The sequence below is a fragment of the Schistocerca serialis genome, chromosome 1 (genome assembly GCF_023864345.2).
Source record: "Schistocerca serialis cubense isolate TAMUIC-IGC-003099 chromosome 1, iqSchSeri2.2, whole genome shotgun sequence".
Taxonomy (NCBI): Eukaryota; Metazoa; Arthropoda; class Insecta; order Orthoptera; family Acrididae; genus Schistocerca; species Schistocerca serialis.
Genome location: NC_064638.1, coordinates 575,066,854 through 575,088,947, shown reverse-complemented (window position 1 = coordinate 575,088,947; position 22,094 = coordinate 575,066,854). Strand labels below are relative to the sequence as shown.

Sequence of the window (22,094 nt, the reverse complement as noted above, 5' to 3'; positions counted from 1 at the left end):
AAATACAAAAATGCAGTAAATGAAGCAGGCAAAAAGAAATACAAGTGTCTCAAATGAGATTGACAGGAAGTGCAAAATGGCTAAGCAGGGATGGCTAGAGGACAAATGTAAGGATGTAGAGGCTTATCTCACGAGGAAAATTAAAGAGACCTTTGGAGAAAAGAGAACCACTTGCATGAATATCAAGAGCTTTGATGGAAACCCAGTTCTAAGCAAAGAAGGGAAAGCAGAAAGGTGGAAGGAGTATATAGAGAGTCTATACAGGGGTGATGTTATTGAGGACAATATTATGGAAATGGAAGAGGATGTAGATGAAGATGAAACGAGAGATACGATACTGCATGAAGAGTTTGACAGAGCACTGAAAGACCTAAGTTGAAACAAGGCCCCGGGAGTAGACAACATTCCATTAAAAATTAGTGACAGCCTTTGGAGAGCCAGTCCTGACAAAACTCTACCATCTGTGAGCAAGATGTATGAGACAGGCTAAATTCCCTCAGACTTCAAGAAGAATATAATAATTCCAATCCCAAGGAAAGCAGGTGTTTACAGATGTGAAAATTACCGGACTATCAGTTTGATAAGTCACAGCTGCAAAATACTAACGCGAATTCTTTACAGACGAGTGAAAAAACTGGTAGAAGCCAACCTCGGGGAAGATCAGTTTGGATTCCATAGAAATTTCGGAACACGTGAGGCAATACTGACCTTAGGCCTTATCTTAGAAGAAAGAATAAGGAAAGGTAATCCTACATTTCTAGCATTTGTAGACTTAGAGAAAGCTTTTGACAGTGTTGAGTGGAATACTCTCTTTCAAATTCTGAAGGTGGCAGGGGTAAAATACAGGGAGCGAACGGCTATTTACAATTTGTACAGAAACCAGATGGCAGTTATAAGGGTCGAGGGGTATGAAAAGGAAGCAGTGGTTGGGAAGGGAGCTAGACAGGGTTGTAATCACTCCCCGATGTTATTCAATCTGTATATTGAGCAAGCAGTAAAGGAAACAAAAGAAAATTTTGGAGTAGGCATTAAAATCCATGGAGAAGAAATAAAAACTTTGAGGTTCGCCGATGACATTGTAATTCTGTCAGAGACAGCAAAGGACTTGGAAGAGTTGTTGAACGGAATGGACAGTGTCTTGAAATGAGAGTATAAGATGAACATCAACAAAAGCAAAACAAGGATATTAAGTCAGGTAATGGTAAGGGAATTAGATCAGGAATTGAGACACTTAAAGTAGTAAAGGAGTTTTACTATTTGGGGAGCAAAATAACTGACGATGGTCGAAGTAGAGAGGATATAAAATGTAGACTGGCAATGGCAAGGAAAGCGTTTCTGAACAGGAGAAATTTGTTAACATCGAGTATAGATTTAAGTGTCAGGAAGTCATTTCTGAAAGTATTTGTGTGGAGTGTAGCCATGTGTGGAAGTGTAACATGGACGATAAATAGTTTAGAGAAGAAGAGAATAGAAGCTTTCAAAATGTGGTGCTACAGAAGAATGCTGAAGATTAGATGGGTAGATCACATAACTAATGAGGAGGTATTGAATAGAATTGGAGAGAAGAGAAATTTGTGGCACAACTTGACTAGGAGAAAGGATTGGTTGGTAGGACATGTTCTGAGGCATCAAGGGATCACCAATTTAGTACTGGAGGACAGTGTGGAGGGTAAGAATTGTAGGGGGAGACCAAGAGATGAATACACTAAGGAGATTCAGAAGGATGTAGGCTGCGGTAGGTACTGGGAGATGAAGAAGCTTGCACAGGATAGAGTGGCATGGAGAGCTGCATCAAAACCAGTCTCAGGACTGAAGGCCACAACAACAACGAGTACATAGAAGCACGGAGCTCAGTGTTGTCTGCTAATTCAGGTTGGCTGTGCCAAGAGAGCTGTAGATATCGAATGAAGTCATTCTACTTCAGTCAAAACTACTACTCTCATCAGCCTCCATGGCAGGAGTCTCAGGGCAGACAGTTAATAGGCATGCCATAAACCTTTCTGGAAATTGTGATATCCTTGCATAACCTATGGTAACATTCAAGAAAAGCAGCCATTAGTAATTGAAGAAAAATACTAATTGATCTATAAAGACAGGGTGGGGAGACGAAATGTGAAAAAGTATTCCTCAACAGCAAATCTTTGGAAATAGCTGTGAGAGAAAATCGAGAAAGATCTATTTATCGTTTCAGGGAGGGACCAGAACATATATCCTGATCAAAAAAAGATGAAAATTTGTTAAGTGGTAAAGATAAATATCTTTCAACTGTTGCTTAGAAACTTTTTTGGAACTCTCAGTGGAGATGTTGAAAAACTGTTCTATGGACAATTAAAGATTGATTTACTGTAAAAGTTTTAACATAAGGTATATTTTGAAATCTGTTATTCATCAAGGACTGTGTAAGTTAAATATATTAATAAAAATTGTTTTAGGTACAAAATTTAGTTAAACAATATAATTATTGACATAAGAGTAGAAGGAAGGGAGAGATATGTTTCAGGGTTTAAAGCCCTGTTGATGATATCATTAGAGACAGAGCACAAGCTTGGATTGTGGAAGGCAGAGCGAGGAAATCAGCTGTGCTCTGTCAAAGGAACCAGCCTGATATTCATTGTAGGTGGCTTAGGCAAATAGCAGAAAACCTAAATCTGTGATACCAGATGGGGGACTAAGAACAGACTAAAAAGTTCATTCACAAACTGTGTGTGTCATTGTCTGAGTGAGATGTCAGGATGACGGGAGATTTGTTCAATCAATTTCTTTATTCTAGCCCTCGGCCGTAGTACACCATACACAGTTTTGTGAAGGTGTCCAGTTGCCTCTTATGCGAAACAATAGATGATGATGATGATGATGATGATGATGATGATGATGATTGGTTTGTGGGGCGCTCAACTGTGCAGTTGTCAGCACCCGTACAAATTTCCAACCTGTCCTCAGTCCAGTTTCGGCACGCACATGAGTGATGATGAAATGTTGAGGACAACGCAAACACCCAGTCATCTCGAGGCAGGTGAAAATCCCTGACCCCGCCGGGAATCGAACCCGGGGCAAAACAACCCAGCATTGCTGACATTGCAAAAAGTGGGGCCAAGCATGGCGTCACTCAAATGCCACTGTCAGTGATGTCTCCAGCTGCGACCAGTGCAACTTACAATGGCTGTTAACTTCCCCCAGTGAGTTGGCAGCTCCCTTGTGAGTCAGGGCAGGCTGCCCTGTCTCATGGTCGAATAGCGGACCCGGTACTGCATTGCAGGATGTTGCTCCAGGTATCACAGGTTTGTAGTGTAGGCTGTGATACTGACGTGCAAATCGTCTAGTACATGAATATCTCAGTACTTATATGCTCCAGACTATGTTCGTTTAGGGCTCAAGGCACATACTGCAAACACCTCCCTGGTGACAAGTGAGGAAAGGCTTTCATCTTACCTCTAGCATATTGCAGTGCTGACTGTTGTTATACCGTGCCCAGCAGGCTCCACTGTGCAACACCAGTTGGTCATGTTTTGCTTTGCAGTGCATAATACTCTAGCCCAACTGTGGCTGGCTCTGTTACAACTCACTTCCGCTTTCGCCTATTTTTTGACCGAATACTGTTAATACACTACAATACTATTTGCCTACCGCAATAGTTTGAGGATAAAAGAAAGAATAATGAAAGTGCATAGTTTAAATAAAGTGTGTTTGTGTGTGTGTGTGTGTGTGTGTGTGTGTGTGTGTGTGTGTGTGTGTGAGAGAGAGAGAGAGAGAGAGAGAGAGAGAGAGAGAGAGAGAGAGAGAACAAAAATAATCAGAACGTAATATTCCTAAGGCAAAAAAAAGTGTACATCTGCTCTCCGCTCTTTCTTACAAAAAGCTAAGTAAGAGAGAGTGGAAAATGGAAAAGCTTTCTTATTGATCATCAGATGTTAGTATAGGGAAACATTGCCCCCTACGCAAAACAGAACTGACCCTCAAATCTGCAGTCACCATGCTATTTTTAAAGGTGAAATAATGAGTGGTATGTCATCAGCTCATGGTCACGTGCAGCTTCATCCAGGAAAGTGTTTTACCCCTCCCCTCCATCCTCTTGCTTGAGTGAAGAAAGTAAGTTAAACATTAACTGAAAGTTATACAAAAATTTTGTAGGCAGTGATATTCAAATTTTTTATTTTCCCTGTGGTTTTGGCAGAGATGGTTGCAGACCTTTCGTAGAAGTGTACCAGGGAGAAGAGAGAGTTTTGTCTACATTGCAAGAGTATGAGCGGATGCGGCTGTTTAACATCGCTGAAGGCAAGGTAACTACTTGTTTGCAGATATAAAGTGATGCCTATTTATGTGGGGTAACTGTATTGCTTATTTTGTGTATTACAAATCTCCTCTGGTCTAATTGCACTCCCTGAATCAAAATATGACATATGTATGTGTGAACGATGCTGCTGCAGTCCAAGTGTCAGGGCGCTGTTTTTCAGGTCACACTTCCCCTCAATGTCACTGTGCTGGGTGATATTACAGTTGTTGCGTACCATGCGAGGCATACTCTTGGAGGTGTGATGTCTCAAGGCCGTCCAACTGGAATTAAAATGGCACAGCTACAGTTCCATACTGGATTCATTGGAGAAGAAGAAACTAGCTTAAGATTTACAAAGTGAGTAGTGTGCAAATGTTTGGGCTAATAACTGGTGTGGTTTTTTCTTTTTTTTCACCGATTTAGAAATAATTTTACTTTTCCAATTATTTTTTCTTTGTAATGAATGATTCACTAAAAAGCTACCTAGCTTTTATGAGGGTGTACCAAATGTGAAACAGAAATTCAAATCTGACAACAGTGGTAGTGGACGTAAATGTGCATGGCCTTACAGGATATTGGTGATGACATGTGGAATAGCATTGTGAATGTGATGGTGTAGTTAGTGTGATGTGACTTTCTCAGACCACCGTGTGTGAGCAAGAGGTCAACAAGTGTGTTGTGCAGCACATAATGATAAAGTTTCTCATGAAAGAAGGCACTATACCTGTGTAAAATTTTAAGCATCTCTCTGTGCAGTCTGTAGAAGCAGCTCTTTAGAAGACTCAAGTGTAGGAATGGCTTCAAACATTTATGTCAGGCCGGGGAGACTATGGAAAACTTAGCCCATCAAAGATGGCCATGGACAAGAATCACACCAGATAATATTGATGCCATACAGGACCAGAAGATTGGCACATAAACTTTACTGCTAGCTTTTGGTTCAGTCAAAAGCCACATACCACAACATACAGTGCTGGCAACAGATCCCAAACATGGTTTTTCTGCACGACAGTGCAAGACCATACTCTGCTTCATAAATGAGGGAAAAACTGGAGGAAATTCATTTCGCAACTCTGGAGCATCATCCTTACAGTCCCATCCTGTGAGACTACCATATTTTTGGACTGCTGAAAGACCAACGTGGAGGACACTGGTTTGATGACAACACAGCGGTAGAGGCATTCATGTGTGAATGGCTGTGCACATGTCCCTCTTCTTTCTTAGAAAATGGCATCAGAAGGTTGCCAGTTTGATGGGAAAGTGTGTAGCAAAGCCAGGAGACCGTGTAGAAAAACGAAGTGGGTGTATTGTTCTTTCATTTTATTCAGTAAAGTTCATAAAAAACTATTCTAGTTCATATTTGATCCCTCTTGTACATTTGAATGAATGAAGCAGGTAGTTTGTGACAGGAGAACACCTTCTTAATTGTCAACAGTTTTTTTTTAAGGGGGAGGGGGAACCAGTTTTAATGCAAAGACATTTAAGAGGAGCATCTGATACACCTACTGTGTAACAATTTGAACACCGGAATATTTATTTAATTTTTATTTATTAATTAGTTTAGGTTTGTTGCCAAATTGCAACATCATGCCTATGGCAACCTATTTTCCTGGGGACTCGCAATACTTTTATTTACATACATGTATAATCTACTTTATGGAAGACATAAATGAGCTTCTTGATTCAGCATTAAAAAAATTATATAAAAAATTATATGTGGGTTTTCTTTTAGTTCTGCTCTTGGACTATTTGATGCCTCGCAGCACTCATATTTGATCACACACACACACACACACACACACACACACACACACACACACACACACGTGTTCAAATTATGACACTAAATGATTATTTTTATACTCTTAATTTTTCTGCTGTAAAAATAGGAGAGAAAAGTGTAATAGCTGATTTGTTTTGATGGTTTGATTGATGCCACGAAATTTCCCTTCCAAGCAACTAGCAGATCACTGAATTTTTCACAGTTAGTAACTTCTGTCATTTTCCATCCAAATTGTGTTGGTGTTAGTTCTCTGTGTACATGCTTTGAAACTGTGTTTACAGTAATGTTTTATGTTTCTGTGCTGTACTTCAGCTTCTTGTTTATTCTTTCGGCTTCTTGCTACATTACCAAGACACTCTATAGCTTGTGAACTTGCATGCTTTTAGCTATAGGAATAAATCGTAGTTTTTCCAAAGAAAGTGAGGTTATGGGGAAGACAAAAGATGTTTCACCTCAGAAAGTTTCGGCAGTAGTGGGACTTTTTGCTGAAAATAATTATACACAGCAAGAAATTGCTGACAGAATGAGAATATCACAGAAAACTGTCAGTGGAATCAAACTTTCAGTGCAGAAAGGTGATGAATACAAGCCAGACAGGAAAGCAAAATGTGGACATAAAAGAAAAATCAGTCCTAGAACAATGAGAAGACTTACAAACATGGCAACAATGAACCATAAATTTACTTCTACATACATAAGCCATCAGCTGAAAGGTTTTGGTGTTGAAGTTTCACCTGTAACACATTTGAATTTTGGGACTGTTGAGATCTCCTATGCAACTATTCCCAACTTTTCTAGCTTCCAGCTTTGTGCACATGCTTCAGTGATGAATCTGTATTCACTGTGATGGAAGAAAGCAGCCAGTGTGTTCATCGCAGACCTGGAGAACAGTTCAAAGCTGGGTGTGTGCAGCAATGTGTGAAGCATCCATCTTCCATTATGGTCTGTAGTGTGATGTCAGTGAATGGTCCTGGCAGATCACACATTGTTGATGGGACAATGAGACAAGAACAATATAAAGAAATTTTTGAAAAGGAACCTTTCCCCCAATTAAATGAGTGGTTTCCTATTAAAGATGCCATTTGTATGCACAATGGGGCACCTTGGCACAAAGCCAAAAGTGTTTCCAAGTACTTGGAAGAAAATCAACTGAAAGTGTTGCCTGGCCAGGGAATAGCCGTGATATGAACACAATTGAAAATTTATGGGGTATTGTGAAACAGAGGATAAGGAAATTTACAATAATCACCAAACAATATCTCATGGAGAAACTAGAGGAAATATGGTACCATGACAATGATATTAAAATGTCAAGTGAAAAGTTAATAAAAACTATGCCAAACAGGATAAAAATGTTGATTAAGAACAAAGGCAATAATACAAAGTATTGAATGTACAAATATTATCTGTATGTGGATGTAAATGTGTAATAAATGTAAAGTTTTGGAAAAAATGTCTTTAGTGAAACGTAAATACCCATTGCATTTGACCAACTTCAGTCTGACGGTTTAATAGCATGCTGGAACCTAGCACCAACTTTTCATGCCTATAATTGGCAAATGTCCTGTGCCGCTCAGCTGCCTGTCTCTTTCAGGCAGTACAGCAGCTGGTCCTTTCTCCCTTTTTGCAGTATAGGAGCTCTCAGCAGAACTACTTGTAAATCCTTTTTGCTTTCTTGCCTCAATTTTCCTCTGGAGCAGTGATCCTATACTTCTGGGCTTCTTGAACATGGCTGAGAGGTGCGTGTGACTTTCCACTGCATTTCACTAAATAATGCATCTGTTTTATTAAGAAACCAAGCATTCACTACTATTAGATCAAGTATATGAAAAATATTGTGTTACTTTTTGGGAATGCATCTAGGTCCTGTATGAGGTTATGATGATGATGATGATGATGATGATGATGAAGATGAAGATGAAGATGAAGAAGAAGAAGAAGAAGAAGACAACACAAACACCCAGTCCCCGGGCAGAGAAAATCCCCAAACTGGCTGGGAATCAAAACCGGGAACCCATGATCCAAAGGCAGCAACACTAGCCACTAGACCACATGCTGCGGACTCTTTGAGGTTGTCACTGATTCCTCAGGATGTACACCTCTCATGAATCGATTATATTGTAGGAGTACAATCACTGTGGGGTGAACCATCTACGAGGGGCGTTTGAAAAGTCCGTGCAAAATCAGAGAGATGGCACCACCGACGCGTATCGAGGTCTTGTTTAGTTAGTAGTGTCTTTGGAAAGAACACACACCAAGTTTCAGCCATATTGGTCTATTTCTTTGTGTTTGACATTCGTGTGAATCAAGGAAGTCGAGTAATTGTCAAAAAATGAATGAAAAAGAATTTCGTGTGGTGATTAAACATTACTTTATGAAAAGCAAAATGCCTCAGGAGACTAAACTTGATAAACAGTACGGTGACAATGCACCTTCGATTAGAACAGTTTATAAGTGGTTTCAAAATTTTTGGAGTGGTCGTATGGCCACAAGTGATGCTGAACATTCTGGATGGTTACAACTCCAGAAATCATTGATAAAAGCCATGATATAGTGATGGATGACAGAAGAGTTAAGGTGTGTGAGACTGCCAGTGCTGTGGGCATCTCGAATGAATGAGTACATAATATTTTGCATAAACATTTGGACATGAGAAAGCTATCCGCAAGATGGGTTCCGCGGTTGCTCACGCTTGACCAAAAATGGAATGTGAAGTGTTGCAGTGATGGTTTGCAGCTGTTCAGGAATTATCCACTGGACTTTAAGCATCATTTCGTCACTGTGGATGAAACATGGATACATCACTATACTCCTGAGACCAAACAACAATCCAAACAATGGATTACCAAGGGAGAATCTGCACCAAAAAAGACGAAGACCATTCCTTCGGCCGGAAAGCTTATGGCGACTGTCTTTTGGGATTTGCAAGAGATAATCCTCATCAACTATCTGGAAAAGGGAAAACTATTACAGGTGCATATTATTCATTGTTATTGGACCGTTTCAGAACCGATCTGCAAGAAAAATGCCGGTGATTGGACCGCAAGAATGTCCTTTCCCATCACGACACTGCACCAGCACACACCTCAGTAGTTGTGGTCACAAAATTAATGGAACTAGGATTCCAACTCGTTTCACAACCCCTCCCCCCCCCTCCCCCCCTATTTTCCAGACTTGGCTCCCCCAGACTACTGTTTGTTCCCCAATTTGAAGAAGTGGCTGGCGGGACAAAGATTTTATTCAAATAAAAAGGTGATTGCAGCAACTAATAGCTACTTTGCAGCCTTTGACAAAACTCCATCCGAACAGGTCTTGGATAACCCAACAGAACTGACTAACTGCAATGTCTTCCTCAGTTATAGGCGTCACTGGATGTGTATATGGAGGGGGGTGAAGTCGGCCAGTGTCAGTTTTCGTCACTGGAAGTTATTGAGTTTGCCACCCCAAAATTTCTGTGCATTGTCACAGATCTGTTGTCATTCCACTTTACAGCAGAATAACATATATTTTTTGTGGCACTGTCTTTCATCTTTTGAAACCCTTCCAGATCTCTTCATCTTATTAACATAGTCAAATAAACACCCCTTTAGACATTTGGATCTGACAGTACTTGGGATCCAGTTGTAACTCTAAGCTATTCTACAATGTTCGCACTCTTAGTATTACAATAGCGAGTTTTAGTACACCATTTCTTTTGACATATGTATCAGGAAGATATTTATTTTGGCGGCTACTACTACTACTACTACTACTACTACTACTACCACTACCACTACCAATAAATAGTTCAAAGTTGTGTACTAAAAAAGTCACATCAGATAGTACAGACATTTTTTGTAAGCCAATCTCTTTGGTTTATTTATTTTTAGTTTTTATTTTTTTATTGTATTCTTTCATTCAATGAAGCCATTTGAATAGTATAGTCTGTTCATCACGGATTTGTTTCAAACAGGTAGGCTGTTGGATTCCTAGATAACGATGTCCAATATTTCGTTCCAAAAAGCACATGAAAATAGCTTTTTGGACAGCTTATGTGTGAGTGTGTATCTAGTATACCAGTCCATCTTGGTGTGGATCACTTTCCAATATTACTTCCAATTGATGAGATTTTAGGCTTTTTATTTAGCTTTGGAACATTCCTTTGCTCTGTGGTAACAATTATATTGCAATGAAATACCTAGTTTTAATCATCGTCATTTTCTTCTTCTTCTTCTTCTTCTACTTCTTGTTCTTCTCCATTATCAGCATCAGTCTCAGAAACATCTATACTGGAAGTATCAGGTCCAGCAATCTCTTCCTCTTAGTCATTGCAAAAATGTCTTCACTGTCAGCGTCATCTAATTATGAATAATTATTTTCTCCCAGAACATTCCTAATTGGTGCATAACATCTGCCACCATAAAAACATGAAGCTGATAGATACATCAACAATATAAAGGTAATTATACTGAATCTATCCACATTGGAAAAGGTTAGGTTAATGGCAGCATCATCATACTGTTGCCATATGGCATATGGCAACAAACTGAAAGTACTGATCAGTTTTTTCATCATTTGGTTCCAGAAACATAAAAACGTAATCATGTTGAACAATCAGGTTGCTGTCAGTTATTCACCTCTTTCTTGCACAATATTTAGACTCAGTAACTCGTAGTCTCCTTCAGGAGACTAATTCCAGAGTAAGGAATGAGTCCAATATTTATGCCTATGTTGTGCTAGGCACTCCAACTGCAGTCTGCACTGCATCAGGTGCTCTGTCCATAGTATGCACTGACCAATAGCAGTGATTTTCTGAATGCTGTGCGCGTACTTTGTAGTTACTATCCATTGCCAGTCTTGCTGTATGAAGTTCCGAAAGATGTCCAAATTGTGCTAGACATTTTATCTTACAGTTGTCATCATTTAAGCCCTCCTGTGATCTAGGACATTCTGTAACCATGATGTGCCATGTCAGGCATTCTGTCTGAGGCCCGTACCCACCAGGAGTGGTTGCAGTGTTATTTTCAGGCTGCCGATGTTCAAATTACCGCTCGAGTCTTGATAGAATGTCCTCAGGTATTGGGTCTGATGTACTATTTCCTTGCATCTTTGTTACATGTACTGGGCTGTTTTCTCTAACTCCATCTTCAAAGTTGTGTCCCCTTGTGTCTTGATGTTGCTTCCATTGCAGCTTCAGAACGAGTGCCAGGTTTCAGGTAGAGGTCAGCTGGAAACTGGTGTCATGGTTAATGAGGTTGTCAGTGACCTTAATCTCAATAGATTCTTTGGTGACGCTGTCCCAGTATCTCAGTGTTTGTTTTGGAATGTTGGTGTCATTCTAATTCCTAGAATAACACAACGGAGACAACATAAAGATGCGAGGGGACAGATTAGATTAGATTAGTACTTGTTCCATAGATCATGAATACGACACTTCGTAATGATGCGGAACGTGTCAGGAGGTGTAGTTAGAGAAAACAGCCCATTACATGTAACAAAGGATGCACATGAAATGATACCTCAGACAATACAGGGTTGCCACAAGTTTCCTCAAGTGAAATTCCCTGATATTTCCCTGCTTTCCAAACAAGTTTTAGCATTTTTCCTGACAAATTTTGAGATCTCAGAAATATGTAAGTACTCTGTATTTCTTCTCCATGTAAGTAAAAATCTTAAGTACTTAACATCAACATCTTTTGTAATGAACTGTTTTTAGACGGAGAAATCAAGCCAAATGATAAGTGTTTCATTAAGACAACTGTCGTTATTTTACATCAGTAAAATGAAACACATTTGGTGGCAAAAATACACATTTCCTTGAAGTTGCAAGACAGATTTAAAATACCTTCACTGTTTTCAGAAATCACCTTAGAAAGAAGTAGGCCTCTTGAAAGCTTATAACACAGAGAAGAGTTGTGTAAACCAACACAATAGGCAATAAAATGTTGCTTCTACAGTGTTCGTTATTGTCGATTATTACCAACTGTTTTATGTCTATTATTTTACAGGTATTGTGTGTTTTTTCTTTCAAGAAATATATATGAGTACATAGTATACAAACGGCCAGCGACTGCCACAATTTCCTTCTTCTTATCGTCTATATTTCCTAATAAACAAACTACTTTCGAAGTGGGAAGCTGTACTACAGTACATGAAATGTCTATAAAATGCTGCGTCATACAATGTATTTGTAGTAAGACAGTCACAGTTCCTGAAATCTATCCCCTGTGGCATCTGGCCTGCTAGGAATACTGCAGTCTGGGTCCATGGATAGACCACGAAAATCCGCCACATTATCCCACACACAGACAGACCCGGCCTGTGGACAAATCGGTGAGACTAGATTCTATTGGCAGGACCTGCACATTTGTGGGAAACGACAGGCTTCAGATCATTAGACCCTATCCATTAGATATACCCGAAGAAATGGCCTGTGGATTCGGCCTGCTGCAAAAACCCACTTGTTTAGCCAGGTGTCACAGACACCATGTCAATGAGTTGAAACCATGGTGATCAATCCATGCAACAGATAACTTATGCAAATACTCTGAGAATCGATACTTAAGAGGATAGGTAGCAACTCACCATAAAGATGATTGATGAGCTGCAGACAGGCACATAGAAAAGATAATCACACTCTCAGAACTACATTTTCGGCCCTAGCCTTTGTCAGAAAATGAGAGCACACACACATTCACACAATCACTCAGACAACTCATGGACACATGAATGCTGTCTCTGGCCACTGTGTTAACAACCTGTGAGAATCAGATCCAAACAAACCACACCTCACACCTCCCTGCCTCTCATCAGCAGCTGCTAGCTAGCGGCATATAGTGGTGGCAGCACTGGCTGCAAGCTGAGGGGAGTGGAAAGAAGGGGTGAAGCAGTAGGAATGGGGTAGTAGGGAAGCAGTGCACATACTCAGCCGTACCCAACTGGTCACGATGCATGACATCTCAGTAAACAAACCATTTAATCTACTGAGACAAAAACGAGATTTTTCCAGTGTGGGATTTTTTTTTTTCCAAATTTCCCTGATTTCCGTGACATGTCTGAAATTCCCTGATTTCCAGAACTTGTGGCAACCCTGCAATAAACTCAATACCTGAAAACATTCTACCAAGTCTCAAATGACAATTTGAACACTAGTGACCTGAAAATAATACTGCACCTGCTCCTGATGGGCATGGACCTTGGACAGAATGCCTGATATGGCAAGCCATAGCAACAGAATGTCCTAGATCACAGGAGGGCTTAAATGATAGTCGGAAGATAAAATGTCTAGCTCAACTTTGATATCATTCAGAACTTCACACAGCAATATTGACAACAGATAATAACCATAAAGTATCTGCATAACGTTTGGAACAGCTGCAGCTAGAAAAAAAAAAAAAAAATACAGTCACTGCTGTTGGTCAGCGCATAGCACATGAAGTGGTGTGGACAGCAGATGGAGCACTAAGCACAACATAGGCATATAAACACTGGACTCGTTCCGCACTGAAATCAGTATCTGACAGCATCTGAATAAGACTGCAAGTCACACAGTTGAAATATTGTGCAAGAAAGATGTGAATAACCAGCAGAAACCCGATTGTTCAACATGACCACGCCTTGTGAGGAAAGCCTGAAGAGTTGCATTAAATGACAGCACATGGAAGAAATGTATTTGAATATTAGAAAACTGGATAAGCTTCGACAAAAGAAGTGGAGAACATTCAGTTCTCTCTGTTTCCTGCTGTGATGCCAAAAACTGGATGTGGTCCCAGTATTTGCTAGAATTAAAATGCATGACATGCACCACTGACTTGATGTAACATTCAGAGAGTTGCTGCCTCTAAACTTTATAGCAAGCTCTCCACCCAGACAAGGCTGGGACCGAGTTGATGGCACCTCCTGGTTCCTAGCAGAGTGCATGAGAAAGAAATCAGGATCCTGTCAACTAGCCAAGTTTGAACGTCTTAACAACAAGGTCCAGCAGAATGAGGTTGCTCATGTGGCCGTCAACATGAGAAAGAAGGAATTCAATGCAACCACCCTGAAAGTACTGAGCAAGGGTCTTAATTTTGCAGTTATCCCCAAAAATATTCCTGTTGCAGACTTTGTCAGTGCAGTGGACAGATGCTCTGAAACTTCCTGCTAGTGAGACTAAAGTAGTCCAACTAGAGACATGTAGTGTGCTCACTAAAACCATGCTACCCAAACCAAACATCTCTGGTGATGAGAGGTTGGCATTTAAACAACTCCATGAAGCTGACAGCATTGTGAGGGTACCAGCACAAAAGGGGAATGCTGCTGTCGTCCTACAAAAGGCAGATTATGACAGTAAGGTGCGACAACTCGCGGATGAGCTGGTATACACACCAGTAGAAACGGACTCCACAGAGATGATGAACAGGAAGACACGGTTATTCTAAAGGAAACCGGCCTTCCAGAGATCATTAAGCAGCTAAGGGCAAAAGCACAGTACAACCCAGACTTTATGGCGTGCCTAAGGTGCACAAGGAAGGAGTGCCTCTACATCCAGTTGTCAGCAATGCTGGCACAACTTACTGCTCAACACCTTAAGTAGGTGCTCATGCCATATGTGGGGAAGTGTGCCCATCACATTCACAACTCAAAGGATTTCCTACTCAAAGGATTTCCTACAACGCCTCGGGCAGCTACAGGTGATGGACTCTGACATCATGGTCAGCTTCAATGTCATCTCCCTGTTCACCCGCATATCACTAAAAGATTCACTTGATCTGATTGGATAAAAGTTCAACAGTGCTCTCTTAGACTTATTCAGGCACATATTGGCCTCAATGTAATTCCTATATGGGGGCCTATTCTATGAGCAAACGGAAGTGGTGGTAATGGACAGCCCTCTCTTACCGGTGGTGAGCAATTTCTTTATGGAGATATTTGGAGACTAGGCACTTACATCGGCCCCAAATCAACTGAAATACATTTTTAGGTATCTGAGTGACGTCTTTGTTATATGGCCCCATGACAGAGAAAAGCTTGATGTTTTCTTGGACCCGTAAACTCATGCCACCCTAACATTAAATTCACCATGGAACTGGAGAAAGATGGTCCACTCCCATTCTCAGATGTAAGAGTTAAGAGGAAGGCAGATGACACTTCAGTGTCAGTGTGTACCACAAACCCACTCACACTGACTTGTACCTGCAAGCCAGCATTTGTCACCATCCAGCACAGAAAATTGGTGTATTTGGAACTCTGGTTCACTGGGCACAAATTCTGTCATATCCTGATAATTTGTCAATGGATATAGAACACCTACAATCTGGGTTCTACAAAAATGGATACTCTTCTCAAGATGTTCAAAAGACACTGCACACTGTTTCCCACCGGAGGTTCCTGAAGACGAACAAGAAGAAATGGAGCAGGTTGCATATTTATCATATGTCAGGCCGATATCTGCCAAAATCAGTAGAATTCTCCTCAAAAATAACATTAAGAGCATGTTACAGCCACCCATGAAGATTAAAGCTCTGTTAGGGAGTGTGGAGAATGACCTGGGTCTGGAGAAACCGGACATTTATCACATACCATTTGAATGTGGTATGGCTTACATTAGGAGATGACTAGGACATTAGACATCAGGTGCGAAGAACACCAAAGACACTCCAGACTGAGACAGTCATCCAAGTCAGTGATTGTTGAGCATTGTTTAGTACTCAGTCATTCTATGAACTGCACACATCGAAATAATCAAAATAAGTTTTGCATCATCCTGCTTCCCAGAACTCCTGAAGATAAACATTGGCTGTGGATATTGTATCACAGACACAGTCCCTTTGACTGTTCAGAGATGTCACTAAACCCACCCAAAGATGTAAACAACCATGCATGAGCAGCGCCTGTTTGACAGAGGGGGTCTGACAGCCGATCAGTTCCAGTCATTCCACCAGGAAGGCGGTACAAGGCTCGTGTTGTCTGTAGTTCAACCATGCCTAGACAGTCAATACCACAGTTCGATCGCATCCGCATTTTTACTTAGTGCCAGGAAGGGCTCTTAACAAGGGAAGTGTTCAGGTGTCTCAGAATGAACCAAAGCGATGTTGTTCGGATGTGGAGGAGATACAGAGAGACAGGAACTGTCAATGACATGCCTCGCTCAGGCCACTGAAGGCCTACTATTGCAGTGGATGGCCGCTACCTATGGATTATGGCTCGGACAAACCCTGGCAGCAACGCCACAATGTTGAACAATGCTTTTCATGCAGCCACTGGACGTCGTGTTATGACTCAAACTGTTCGCAGTACCCTGCATGATGCGCAGCTTCACTCCCAACATCCATGGCGAGGTCCATCTTTGCAACCTCAACACCATGCAGCTTGGTACAGATGGGCCTGCCGATTGAACCACTCAGGACTGGCATCACATTCTCTTCACCGATGAGTGTCACATATGCCTTCGACCAGACGTCATCGGAGACGTGTTTGGAGGCCAACTAGTCAGGCTGAATGCCTTAGACACATTGTCCTGCAAGTGCAGCAAAAAGGATGTTCCCTGCTGTTTTGAGGTGGCATTACATGGGGCCGACATACTCCGCTGGTGGCCATGGAAGGCGCCATAACGGCTGTACGATACGTGAAAGCCGTCCTCCAACTGATAGTGCAACCATATTGGCAGCATGCTGGCGAGGCATTCGTCTTGATGGACGAGAATTTGTGCCCCCATCATGCACATCCTGTGAATGACTTCCTTTGGGATAATGACATCACTTGACTAGAGCGGCCAACATCATCTCCAGACATGAACCCTGTCATATATGCCTGGAATAGATTAAAAAGGGCTTTTTATGGAGGAAGTGACCCATCAACCACTCTGAGGGATCTATGCCATTGTGGAGTGGGACAATCTGGACCAATAGTACCTTGATGAACTTGTGGATTGTGTGCCACGATGAATACAGGCATGCATCAATGCAAGATGATGAGCTGCTGGGTATTAGAGGTTCTGGTGTGTACAGCAATCTGGACTACGGCCTCTAAAGGTCTCACATGGTGGTACAACATGCAATGTGTGGTTTTCATGAGCAATAAAAAGGGCAGAAATTATGTTTATGTTGATCTCTATTCCAGTTTTCTGTACAGGTTCCAGAACACTTGGAACCAAGGTGATGAAAAACATTTTTTGATGTGTGTATAATGATGCCAAGATCCTAACTCAAACCTTGAAGTACTGGGACAGCATCATCAAAGAACCTGTTGAGTTTAAGGTCACAGAGAATCTCTTTAGTCATGACAACAGTTTCCAGCTAAGTTCTGTCTGGAACTGGGCACTCGGTCTTCTGAATCTGGAGTTAGAGAAAACAGCCCAGTACATGTAACAAAGGATGCACATGAAATGGTACCTCAGACCCTATACCTGAGGATTTTCTACCAAGTATTTGGAGGCAATATGAACACCAGCAGCCTGAAAATAACACTGTGGCCACTCCTGGTGGGCAAGAAATGCCTGAGAGGGCATGCTGCAATAACAGAATGTCCTAAATCACAGGAGGGCTTAAATGACGACAGTCGGAAGAAAAAATGTCTAACATGACTTGGATGTCATTCAGAACTTCATACACTAAGACAGGCAATGGATAATAACCACAAAGTATGCGCACAGCATTCAGAACAGGTGCAACTTGAAGAAAACTCTACAGTTGCTGCTACTGGTCGGCACATAGCACAGACAGATCACCCGATGTGGCACGGACTGCAGACAGATCGCCTGGAACAACATAGGCATAAATACCGGACTCATTCCACACTGCGAGTTATGCAGTTGAAATATCATGCAAGAAAAACACGAGTAACTGGCAGAAACATGATTATTCGACCTGACAATGCCTCACCAGGAAAACCTGAAAAAATACAAAACATTATCAGTTCTACTATTAAGCGTCGTTTTAAATATTTTATGTATCTGTTTTCTTTAGGTCTGATCTAAGTGTCATGAATAATTCACTCTTTCATCTGCTTCTGTGTGCTTCTATGTACAACAGACATTCAACAAAGATTATCAGTTTTAGACTTTTCCGTCAACGTAATAATGCTAAACACAATCTAGCTCCATGCAGTCAGACTGCATGCATTGCCACAGGGCAATACCTTGAATAGACGAGTGATTTTCTAAAAATTATTCATAAATTTACAGGTTGTTGCTGAATGGCAACATTGTGCAATAGAGGCTTAAAGTAGGATGTTTGTACAGTGTTTGGGTATCAAGAGTGTCATGTTTCATACTCATTTCCTCTTCATATTAAAATTACAGGGCTGAAAATTCTGCTCATGTGCTCCATGCAGATAATCTGTGTTGAATGTGACGATTTCACAATATTGTAGCAACCTGGAAGGCTTTAAATGCTAGTAAAATTATCACACAGTTGTGTTAACATCAGTGTAACTAAGTCACTAGGACTCCCTCGAGTGATGCAGATGCACAGGAATCAATTTGAAAATTTTTAATGAATAACAAATAAATTCAGAATACTTCCCATGTCTTAGCAGGGGACTCAAAAGTATGGAGGAAGGGATTGGGCCAGTGTGTGTGTGTGTGTGTGTGTGTGTGTGTGTGTGTGAGAGAGAGAGAGAGAGAGAGAGAGAGAGAGAGAGAGAGAGAGAGAGAGAGAGAGATTTAGTAAAACATCATTTACTGTAACAGTTTTGAGAATTCACAGATACCTTTCTAGCAGTTGCTATTTGAATCCCATCTTTTTGATTTTTAAGTTAAATGAAACTACATCCATAATCTTGTTTTTGTTGATATTTAGTGGAGTATAATATGAGTAAATCCTAGATTTTTTTTTTTTTTTTTTTTTTTTTTAAGAATCATACCTAACATATAAAACTGTTTGCAATGCCTAATTACTGTGCAAATGAATTAACATGTGAACCTTTTTTTTTAAGCAAGTTAGTGAACAGAAGTTCGAAATTATGCTTAAAATCCCAAAGTTCTCTTGATATAAAACACTGAATTAATATAATCTGGTTAATTTGTGTTCCATTTTAAGCAAAAGTTCGTTTTTCTTGCATATAATTTTTTATGACTTCATATCTCCGGAACTATTGGTCGCACGATGTTACAATTTTGCAGGTCCATTCAGTGATATATGTAGATACTGTCTGCTAAGTTTGTTGCAGATAAAGCTAGTAGTAAAAAATGATAAAAAATATGTGATGATTGACACAGAAGTTCTGCATTAGCAATGAAAATGTGGTTATTGGTAAACTTCTTTCCTTTCTTTTTCCGGTGGATGTTAGTGAGAAAAAATTTCACAAATTACTTGTGAAGTTCACTGGAAGACACCAAATGCTCTCATTCTCAAATACTGGATGAATAAAATCTGGATATTTGTGCATAATTTATTATGCTGCCTCAAGACACACACACACACACTCTTCTCTTAACTTAATACTTACCTTGTTGTGTTAAACTTTCAACGAACAATTATATTTCTAAATGAGTAAATTATGACAGCATTTTAAATTATTAATTTGAATGATAATAACATGAAACATTGAAAACCAAATGTTTGTTGTTCCTGGAAACATTTAGGTAGGCAACCTACAACTGGTACCGGGATCCAAGTTAGTGTTTTAGTTACATAGATAATATGAGGATGATGCAGAAATTTTTCTAAATTAATGTCATTCAATCTCATCTTCTGTATAGTCGTGTAGCAGGTGTGGAGGAATTAATAAAAAAAAAAAGCATAGCATCAGTTATACCTGTGATGCTACTGTTGAATCTGAAACTGCGTTATTCATCATTGTCGTCTTTGTCCAACCTACTGTGATGTAACAAATTTGTACCATTTCACCCAGAGATGAAGTTAATTTGTTTGGGGTGTTCCGTATAATGCTCATACAATAAAAATAGCAGAGAAAGCAATGTAGTAGTAAAACAGTGCTCTCTTTCTTCATAGCAAATTGGCATATTGTTCAAATTATGATTCAGAGTGATCCTATGTTTCATCAGTGGAACTTACTTCATGGAAAAATAGGCATTCAATTCTAAAAAGTGTTGTTTGCTTCTGAGCATTCAATAAAATCCCATCTTACTGGCTGTTCTAAATACTGATGTTTGTTCTAGGAGTGAACTGGATGATTTGGGTGATCCAGAACATTATCAGGAAAGGTTCACTGCCGTAGTGAACATTTTTGTCATGGATGAGGAACGAACTCCTAGTCAGCAACCACCTTGGGTTGGCCACTCCTCAAAGAAATTTACACCAGATATTCTATTCTCTACAAAAATTGAAAAAGAAGAAAACTTTGAAACATTTGGTAAGTAAAAAGATAGGTAACTACAATAAGCACCAAAAAGTGACCCATCTTCTTATAGGTGTAGGAATCTGTTACGTTGATTGTCTGGTTGATGTATAAGACATAATAAATAACATAATTCACCTTTTTTTTTATCTCACATCCAGTTTCTGACTGTGTTTTACTCTCTATAGTGTTACTCACCCCACCAAGAGGGAAGTTGAAAGTATAGCTGATTGTGGTGCTCTGCACATATAATTCAATTCTTCACGTAAATAATAGCATTTCCTCGTGTAGATAAAAGTAGTTCAAATGTCAACATGCAGACAACATTTTCTCTTTCACCCTAAAATGATACAGCCTCTCCTGTTGGTGCTTTTTCGAGTGAAGTGATATTTCATGTTTTTCCAGTTAATCAGCCACCTCAGGGCTCACCTGCCACTGCCCCAAGAGTAAAACCACCACAGAGACCTGCACCTCCACCACAAGTGAGAGAGTATAGAGATGCCAGCCCAGAACTGCAAAGAAAGGTCTGAACAGTGTTGCTATAACCATTGATTTATTTTTCACAAATATTTAAAAAAATAATTTTTTTCTGTATTATGGTGCCTTACTTTTTCAGCCACAATTTATCCAGTCAGAGTACAGAGTCATATGAAAAATGCATAGACTTGTCAGGGCTGTCAAATTTCATTAATCCCAATTATAAGAGAAATCACAAAACTAATGTTAGGAAGATGTCCCATCAATGAATGTTACACAACACCAGCAGGAAATAGGTCAACAAACATAGCATGTCAAAACGCACCCATGGCGTCAGGAAAAATGTCATTGCGCTGTGGTAACATGTCTCTCGGTGACAGAAGGCGTGGAGGACAACGAGCAGGGAAGCAGCAGGCATGCTTGATCATATTCTTGTTAGTTTGTGCAGTCTTAGCTTTGACAGGCTTTTACAGATGATCCATTATCACACATTGTTCTTGTGTTATCGTGATACTGGAGAATTCCAGATGGAATACAAATATTGGAAGAGTAATGGAAATGGAACGTGGTATCTTGGCTTATAAACATCTGTCATTCTGCAGAGCACACACTTAGTCTTCCTGGCTGTGTAGTCTGACTTGGCCTTAGTTGGGCCGCCAGGCTGGGTGAATGTAGCTATGTTAGTCTGCTAGTTACGAGTAAGAGCCAAATTCATATTCTGACATTGCATGTTCATATCTACCAGATGGTTGTAATTAAAGTGCACTACTCACAAACGTCCAGTGTTTACTGTAATTATCGTATGGCAGTTAAATTTGACAGATATGCTAATGAGTTAATATGGAACCAATTTACTTTGGAGAAATTATTTTTGCCACCAGGTGCAATTTATAAATCCGGTGCTGTACAGCATATTGTCATCTTCAATGCTCATATTGAACAAATTGTGCAAGTAGTGGCTAATAATATAATCATTATGCCTTTCTGACTTGTTTGACCTTTTCTGCCCACAACCTGTTCCTAATCCATTACATATGGAAACATTTTTGTACGTCTTTCTTGCATTCACAGTACCGGATTTGCATCTGATGGCCAAAATTGCAACTAATTTTTTTCCCGCATAAACAAGTTTCCCAGTAATGCTTTAGAATATTTATCAAGTCTTGCACAATACAATAATTACAGCCCACCACCGCACCGCCATGAGTAGCTTCATTCAAAGTATAACCACCTGGTATCAATGAATATCTCCGCTTTGTGGTAAGTAGTTCTTTTGTTTATTCCATTGTTTTTATTCTTGTTATT

General features: G+C 40.1%; 1 protein-coding gene across 3 annotated transcripts in view; it reads left to right on the top strand.

The window, feature by feature from the left end:
- LOC126476428 (cyclin-G-associated kinase) overlaps positions 1-22,094 on the top strand; it is a 264,992-nt gene that overhangs the window by 131,553 nt on the left and 111,345 nt on the right. For 2 of the 3 annotated variants that reach the window (XR_007586987.1, XM_050103541.1), the window contains exons 14-17: positions 4,172-4,277; positions 4,437-4,627; positions 20,134-20,327; positions 20,718-20,836. Coding sequence is in view for 2 of the 3 variants with exons in the window: in XM_050103541.1 (XP_049959498.1) it covers positions 4,172-4,277; positions 4,437-4,627; positions 20,134-20,327; positions 20,718-20,836 (610 nt within the window). In the remaining variant the exon portion in view is untranslated. The remainder of the gene's footprint in view (positions 1-4,171; positions 4,278-4,436; positions 4,628-20,133; positions 20,328-20,717; positions 20,837-22,094) is intronic. The other variant, XM_050103542.1, reaches the window with a different exon arrangement.